A 9,188-nucleotide genomic window follows, 5' to 3' on the forward strand; every position below is an offset into this window, starting at 1 on the left:
ATATTTCTGTCTGCAAACACTAGCCACAAAATACAAGCACAACTACATTTTGTAGTAACCATAACGCAAAAATCCTCTACAGCGATATTGTTCACAGTGTAGTAGTGTGTTGTAGTATGTGAGAATTCTCTTTAGGGATGCTCCTACTCGTACCTTGGAATTACAGATTGATTATATATCTGCTATCAGTGGTGGATTTACCAGTAGGCTAAGTAGGCTGGAGCCTAGGGCGGCAGATTTTAGAGGGCGCCAAATTAGACCCAAAAACTTTCTCTTCTACAGAAATAAAGGAAATGTAATGATAATTTTAATATTTCAGTCCTGTGCAGTCTTACTAAAATAAATTAAAACTTGCAATGTCATTGACACAATTTAAGGTACCTAATTGTATTGCTTGCGAACTAGAATACCTATTGAATTTCAAAGTTCAGTAGGGGCTGCAAAAATTCAATAGCCTACTGGCGGCAAATTTTTAAATCCGCCACTGTCTGCGATTCCAAATTTGTGATACTTACCGGAAATCCCATAACCCTAATTTCCCCCTAAGGTATTCGTACTGGGGAACAGACAAAGCAGTGTCGCAGCATGAGTAAAATAACTTTATAAGATATTGAGCTCTATTTATTGACTTATAAAGTTCGCAGTGTACGTACACCTCTTATTCGCTCGTGTGTCTCAGTATTTATCAGATATTTTTTAACTGTTCTAGTTTCCATATTAATTTAAGTAGAGATACCTCACGTCATACAAACATGCCATTAGATTAATTATTTAGCTTCAAATGAGGATACTTAATTACAATCATCGGTTATTCATATAGCTAATGTGATTGGACATGTTGGCATTTCAAATTTATTAAAATGTAATCATTCACACGAACCGGGAGGTAGCTTTCCACGGAATTTTATGAAAATTTCTTTTTATTTCCACAATGGTGTCCAGTGATATTAAATATAGAAATTATATGCATGACATATATAATACATTTTCTCCTCTGAACTGGCTTCTGGAGATATTTTCTTTGGACTGTATTCGTTCTGAAGATAATAAAAAATCTAAATCGTACTGGGTCGTATTTAGAAATGTATTAACCGCCTCTTTTCTTACTGGTGTTAATATCTACACTTTATATTATAAATTTAATTGGCTCTACTCTAATCTCGTAACATCGGTAATTTACACGGATGTGCTTCAAATGGTTTACGATATATTCCAATACATAGTAGACTTATACTTCGCGCATAAATACGGATCCGATGTGTTCCACGAATACGTTCTGCATTATGCTTACATAGACGGAACATTCGGTACGGAGTACTACAGCAGTGTCAAGAAACGTATTACTAAAGTGATGATTTTCATAATTTCAATGTGGGGTTCGAGTAACCTATGTGATTTTCTAATTTGGGGCAACGGTTTAGGTTTCCTCGCTGCGTCTGTATTCTCCGTGGCTTACGTGTACATGTTGATCAAGATACTGACGAATTTACACGTAACCCTGCATGTCCTGCAAATAGAAAGCAGGTTGCGTGTTATAGGCGATTTGATCCAAGATTACTACTGCGGTTCAGTGTCTTGTACGGCGAGAATCGAAGATGCTGTCATCAAGAAGAATTGGTTCTACTACCATAAAACAAAATTATCATCACAGGTGCACCCCGTGACTAACGTTTGCCATCAGGACTCATCCGATGTAAAACGTTTGAGCAGATGCTATTTGTTGTTGACGGAGCAAGTTTATTTTATTAACAGAATGTTTGGACTGAGGGTACGTAATGTTATCCTGTTATCCTGTTCTTACAAGTATATCTACTAGTTGATCTGACACTCTGACACGCTGTCCGTCTCTGTGCATACCGTGTAGTTCCAGAAAATTTTCCATACTATCCCGTATCCGTGAAAACGATGTAAATTTTATGGCACTTGAGATTGTCACTGAAATTAGCTGCAGATGTCGCTGTGTTTTTACCTGTTCTTACGTATGTTCCGACCAGGGCCGGCCCGTCCATACGGCGAACGGAGCTGTCGCTCCAGGCGCCAAATCCTAGAGGGCGTCTAAATGGTAAAGAACGATGGTCACTCCAGAGTACGGTCGAGATCTTCACGTTCCATACTTACTTTGCACTCACTATAATTGCTATAGGTAGGTACATATTATTAGGAGGAGAGGAGCCATAATTGGATCTCGCTCCATTCTAAAATTTACTTCGGGCCGGCGCTGGTTCCGACACATCATAACTGTATATGAATGACATGACTGTATACAGTCCAATGCAAATATGGTGTGTCGGAACATACCTAATACGTTAGGAATAATGGGATTGGAACAATTGAATTTAGATTGGTAATTCAATTTGTGTTTAACAAAAACTGGTCTTTAAAATCTTAATTAAGTAATCTTAATTAAGAAGTCCAACATGGAAAAACCTGATAAAAATTTGAAAAATAAAATTACCTTTTTTCCCTGGGGATTTTTTCAAAACTATTCAAATTAATTTTGAATAATTAGTTGGTGTATCTATACCATTTGCGCTTTAAGGTTCATTTACACGAGCGGCAACTCTCTATCAAATTTCATGTTTGTAATGATGACCGCAGTCGACTGCAGTCAGCGACGTCTCAGCGGCAACTAACGGCAGTCGACTGCAGATGGCGACGTCTCGGCGGCAGACGACGGAACGGCGTCGCCGACTGTAGTCGGCTCTCGCTCTCGGCGGCGGTCGACGGCGGTCGTCGACTGCAGTCATGCAGTCATCATTACAAACATGAAATTTGACAGGGAGGTAGATTATAATAAGAGGTGTCCGTTAAGAACGGATTTTGCAATAGGGCCGGAAAAACAGGGTCTAAGGGCGGATGATGTCGCTACATGACCAATTTTCAAAAGGCATGTAGCATTATGCTGAGTTGTGCACATCGCAGTGTATTGTCCTGGGTGCTTTTGGAGATATTGTGATGCATGGCCACCTAGTAAAAAATGATCCAGAGTGAGTCTTTACAAGCAGCGTGGCGAAACCGGTGAAACCCATAAAAAACAAACGTCTCCTTGACATCCTACACAAACTTTTTTATAATTTGTACTTTTAATGCTAAAAAAATACTCCATCTTATTTCTTTACTTTTTGAGAACTGTTTTTAAAATATTTTAAAACATAACACGTCATTTTTTTTAATAACATTGAAAGTTACTAATGCGACGCTTCGTGTCTTACTGACTCGAGAATGTATTCGTTTTTGAATTTTGTATTTGGTGCGGCTACGACACCGCCGTGTTCCGTGCGCTCTATCTGTTTAATAGCATTGCATTTTCCTTTCTTTCTTTTCTTATGTAGGTATATTTTTCATGTTTTTTTTTCCAGATATTACTGAACTGTTTAAGTTTGCTCATCGACATGGTGAGGTTTACAAATTTGACGGTGAGGATTTTATTGGGTACGCAGGTATGTATCGGCATTTAATACTATGAGGTACTAGCTCGCGGACCCGGTCAAGCTTCGCTTTGTTGTGCACTTTCCTATCCCTACCCTAAACACTGGCGTTCACGCCATGGACGATCAATTAATCTCACGTTTCTTCAGCACCCACGACTATAACTGATCGTGTATTGGTCGCTGTGTGCATGACGGCTTGACTTATGATACGTCTTCGCTGCCACCAAAGAACAACACAGTATACCTACAGCTCTATTACAGAAAATTCTCTGGTATGCAGGTTTCCTCACCATGTTTTTCCTTCACCGTTTGAGACACGTGATATTCAATTTCATAAAATGCATTCTGATAAGTTGGAGGTGGATGCCCCGGACCGAATTCGACCTCGACCTCGAAAACGGGGTTATCACGGTTCTCATGATGACGATTCATTTCATAATAAACTTTCAAGAGTGAAACGAGCTGTCACCGTACCCATGCTATCTGAAAAACACTTTAAATTGCGTTTTTTTGCAATTTCAGTTTATTTTTTTTAATTCTTTACAAGTTAGCCCTTGACTACAATTTCATCTGATGGTAAGTGATGATGCAATTTAAGATGGAAGCGGGCTAACTTGTTAGTTGGAGGATGAAACACCACACCCCTTTCGGTTCCTACACGACGTCGTACCGATACGGCGGTACGTCTTAGGGTGGTAACTAGCCACGACCGAAGCCTACCACCAGCTAGACTTGGATCAATTAAGAAAACTTCAATCAGCCCAGGGATCAGATCCAGGACCTCCGTCTTGTAAATCCACCGCGCATACAACTGCGCCACGGTGGCGGTTTTTTTTCAAGTTAGCCCTTGACTACAATCTCACCTGATGGTAAGTTATGATGCAATCTAAGATGCAAGCGGGCTAACTTGTTAGGAGGAGGATGAAAATTTCCCTTTGAAAATCCCTTTCGGTTTCTACAAAACATCGTACCGGAACGCTAAAACGTCTTTGCCGGTAGAGTGGTAACTAGCCACGACCTAAGCCTCCCATCAGCCAGACTTGGCAGGCATCGAACGCAGGACCTCTATCTTGTAAATCCACCGCGCATACTGCACCATGGTGGCGGGTAATAATATTTTTACGTATTTCCAGCATACAGGCTATACCCAGGCTTTCTTTCCTTCGATATCGACATTTTGGCGCTCACTAACTTGCATCATAGTTATTGTGAGCCTCGTCAACCACTGTGAAGACACGTACAGACAACGAGAGCGTATTATTGCGTTAATCCAACATTTAGTGATGAACAGAACACTCGGTAAGCAATGTCCATACATATTCATAACTGGCAGACGCCTCGTGTTTCACCTGCATAGTTCCCGTTCCCGTGGGAATACGGGGATAAACTTTAGCCCGTGACACTCACTAGTAACGTGGCTTTCTATCAGTGAAAGGATTTTCAAAATCGGTTCAGTAAAGCCAAAAATTACCTGCTACAGCCAGCCTTGCAAACTCATAAACTTTATCTCATTAAAATACCTATTACTAACCGACGCCCCGCGGTTTCACCCGCGTAGTTCCTGTTCTTTTCGGAATACGGGAATAAACTATAGCCCATGACACTCACTAGTAACGTGACTTTCTATAAGTAAAAGAATTTTCGAAATCGGTCCAGAGGATCCAGAAATTATCCCCTACGACCTCACAAACTTTACCTCTTTATAATATTAGTTTATATTGGTATTATAAAAATTATAAATGCGATACTAAGTCTGTCTGTTACCTTTTCACAACTGCTGAACCGATTGTCATGAATGTTGGTTTCAAGATGGTAAACTTTAATCAGATAAAATCAATAGTACATCGATGAATAAAAGAGTATCTACTTTTTGATGCAAAAAAAGGGGGGTCAAATAGGGGTTAACAGAACAGAATCAAGATTTTTTGATACCTATCATATCTATCTCTGCAGGGTTCAGTGTTGGTCACCACTAGGTACTCCGACGATAGAGACCGGTTTGTTGGGAGCCGATGGTTGATGGTAGCTCAACATTATGGTGTTTGAAAGTCCGTAGACCTATGTCCAGCCGTGGATGTCCATCGGCCGATTTAACATTAAGTCAGGTCCAGACGTGTGTAACGCGTAATGTAAGATTACTTGTAATTTAGCGTCAACAGTGTGGACGGCACACGAACTCAAAGCGAATCGTCTACGCGCTATTTCAAGAGGGGTTTCCAATATTTGTGAGCACTGCGAGCGCCTTTGTGTTTGCGCAAAAACCCGACAGACGATGGATTAGCCGGAAGAGTGAGTGTTACATATAATGTTCGTAGTGCCGTCCACATGTAGAATTCGCATTACATTACGCGTTACGCAAGTCTGGACCCGGCTTTAGATGGGATTGAAAATTAACATGTCTATTGTATACTAATTATTTTTTGCCATACAAACTTTGACTTTTTTTTCATTTTAACTAAGTTTTCAACTATTCTTCTGTTTTTTCAAATTATTTTTTTTCTAGTTTTCGACGTATTGAGGTTCGACATAATTTCTATTATATTTTTAGATGAGAAGATGTTAGCAGCTTACATCGAGTTGCGTGGATTGGTGCAGTCGCAACCGATCAACTTCCACATGGCACACTTGATGCGCATTGACTACCCGCTGCTGATCTCCATCACTTCGCTCTTCGTCACATACACTATCATTCTTATACAGAGCATTTGAATCATTTATTGAGAGATGAATGGCGTGAAATTCGCAGGAAATTCGCCGCTCCTCTATTTTTTCCCGCTAAGGGATGCCACAAATGTCCCAAATAACAAAAACACGGACGGACAGACTAAAAATCGAAAAAATATTTTTAGCTTCAGTATCGATTATATAATGCCCCCCAACAAAAAATTTCAAAATATCTTTAATGTACAGAATGTACAAAATGTACAGAATTTGTATTATAAGTATAGATTCTAGATGGCGCTGTCGTCCGTTAACGTTTGTTGTTAGTGTTACAAATGGTTTAAGTTAAATCTCAAATTACGAATAAATGTATAGAATTCGACCAGTTTTATTATAAGTATTGATATAGATATAGAAGATATAGATAGATATAGGATATAAGATATTTATAGATATAGATGTATGAATTCACACGAAAAAGCTTGTACATTGCTGATGTCCTTAAGTTTTCCTAAACCAAAGGTTGCCTGGAAGAAATCGCTACTTAGCGATAAGGCCGCCTTTTGTATGCTGATCTCTTCCTAATTTGTTTTTTATTTCACTTGTTTTTGTCTTTGTGGTGTGCAAATAAAGTATATTTATCTTTATCTTACATTCTGCTTATAATAATAAACGTTAATAATAATTTTAGTAATTTTATTTGCCTTGGTTTCACCCATAGATAAAAATACTAATACTGTTTCACCCGCGTAGTTCCCGTTTCCTGGAGAATACGGGGATTAAAATATTTCATTAAAGGATTTCATAAGTAGGCACCTACTAACAAGCCAAGTAATTCGTCGTCATCATTTATGGTTCTTTACCTGGGGTTTATTCGATCAGGGCTGCCCATGCCCATGGTGATAAGAAAAGTCAAATACTTACTTAAAATTAAAGCTACGAGGGTTGCCAAAGCGCCTTGGTCCGCTCACAACATACTCAGGCAGGGTTTCTTTTTTGTTGTCACCATTTTACAATACCTACAATAGAATATAATATTCTACTTCCACCATTTAGATGTATATTTTATCATTCAATGTTAGGTATGTGTTTTTTCAAACTTTTTATATTTACTAACGATGACGCAATGACACAATTGAACGATTGCACAATGTTAAAGCAATCGTAAAGTAGGCTAGAAACATAGTGATACACTATTTCATAACTATTTAAACACTTTATTTGTACACCACAAAACAAGGAGACAAACAATAAAACAAACCATAGATTTAATTAAATCTATGTAACAAACAAATAAGAGAGAGAAAAAACCGGACAAGTGTGAGTTGGACTCGCGTGACGAAAGTTCTGAACGATGTTAATCGGTCATGGTTTTGAAAACTGATCTGAAATTGATTTTCAAGCTCATTTATTTCATTAAATCTTTATCTAAACCTATAATTACTATTACTTTAGTATTTAACGAAACTTAACATACCTAAGTTTTGATATAGAATAGAAATAGATTTTATAATAATATGCCCAAGTTTTCCTGTAATCTACCTATAAGTATATATTTAATTATAAAATATATTTGAGATCATCTTAACTAGCTATTTCATTTGATATATCACAAAATGCAGTTTATATTTTTTTGTTATTTTCCATCTAGCCCCCCAAAAGTGAACTTAATATAAAATGGATGTAGGTAATCTATTTCAGTGCCAAAGATAGCTTCTAGTTTTGACACCTCCAAAGTTTCACCAAGGTCAAGGATCGATTGGTTAAAAAGCTTTCCATTCAGTGCAACCGGAGATATAAGACATACAATATGATTGGTATATGAACGGCCTCCGTGGCGCAGTGGTATACGCGGTGGATTTACAAAACGGAGGTCCTGGGTTCGATCCCTGGCTGGGCAGATTGAGATTTTCTTAATTAGTCCAGGTCTGGCTGGTGGGAGGCTTCGGCCGTGGCTAGTTACCACCCTACCGGCAGAGACGTACCGCCAAGCGAATTAGCATTCCGGTACGATGCCGTGTAGAAACCGAAAAGGGTGTGGATTTTCATCCTCCTCCTAACAAGTTAGCCCGCTTCCATCTTAGATTGCATCATCACCAACAGGTGAGATTGTAGTCAAGGGCTAACTTGTAAAGAATAAAAAAAAATTAAACTGAAATTGCAAAAAAATGCAATTTAAAGTGTTTTTCAGATAGCATGGGTACGGTAACAGCTCGTTTCACTCTTGAAAGTTTGCCGCGATTCACGATAATATTACGTATTATGAATGAACGTCATCATGAGAACCGTGATAGCCCCGTTTTCGAGGTCGAGGTCGAATTCGGTCCGGGGCATGCACCTCCAACTTAACAGTTGTGTGCATTTTAAGAAATTAAATATCACGTGTCTCAAACGGTGAAGGAAAAACATGGTGAGGAAACCTGTATACCAGAGAATTTTCTTAATTCTCGGCGTATGTGAAGTCTGCCAATCCGCGTTGGGCCAGCGTGGTGGACTATTGGCCTAACCCCCTCCCATTCTGGCAGGAGACTCGAGCTCAGCAGTGAGACGAATAACTAAAGACGAAAATAACGAAAGACGAACGTCATTCAAGCAACTGTCTCCGTACTCATGCTACCTGAAAAACACTTTAACAGCCAGTTTCTTCATGTAAAGCTAAAGTAACAGTAAAAGTAGTAAAGAAGACTCTATTTTTCAGTGAATAAGAGCGTCACTTTTGATTTATGACGTTACTTTGACTGTTACTTGCGATGAAGAAACTGGAAGTGTCTACACTTAATTCCGATGACACCGTAGCACAGAATATAGACAATACTGTGACCATAGTATGTATCGTACGTCATCAACCCATATTCGGCTCACTGCTGAGCTCGAGTCTCCTCTCAGAATGAGAGGGGTAAGGCCAATAGTCCACCACGCTGGCCCAATGCGGATTGGCAGACTTCACATACGCAGAGAATTAAGATAATTCTCTTGTATGCAGGTTTCCTCACGATGTTTTCCTTCACCGATTGAGACACGTGATATTTTATTTCTTAAAATGCAACACTGAAAAGTTGGAGGTGCATGCACCGGACCGGATTCGAACCCACACCC

General features: G+C 39.1%; 1 protein-coding gene across 1 annotated transcript; it reads left to right on the forward strand.

Moving 5' to 3' along the window:
• Positions 1-931: 931 nt before the first annotated feature.
• Positions 932-7,617, forward strand: LOC112049253 (uncharacterized). Its single transcript, XM_024087068.2, has 4 exons — positions 932-1,768; positions 3,360-3,440; positions 4,565-4,730; positions 5,980-7,617. The coding sequence occupies exons 1-4, from the start codon at positions 932-934 to the stop codon at positions 6,138-6,140; spliced, it is 1,245 nt and encodes a 414-aa protein (XP_023942836.1). The 3' UTR covers positions 6,141-7,617.
• Positions 7,618-9,188: the final 1,571 nt, after the last annotated feature.

The sequence above is a fragment of the Bicyclus anynana genome, chromosome 14, assembly GCF_947172395.1.
Source record: "Bicyclus anynana chromosome 14, ilBicAnyn1.1, whole genome shotgun sequence".
Lineage (NCBI taxonomy): Eukaryota > Metazoa > Arthropoda > Insecta > Lepidoptera > Nymphalidae > Bicyclus > Bicyclus anynana.

Coding starts and splice junctions, on each gene's coding strand:
- LOC112049253 (XM_024087068.2), top strand. CDS start 932: ATGGTGTCCAGTGATATTAAATATAGAAATTATATGCATGACATATAT. Junction 3,441..4,564: donor GGATTTTATTGGGTACGCAG/GTATGTATCGGC, acceptor ACGTATTTCCAG/CATACAGGCTATACCCAGGC. Junction 4,731..5,979: donor AGTGATGAACAGAACACTCG/GTAAGCAATGTC, acceptor TTATATTTTTAG/ATGAGAAGATGTTAGCAGCT.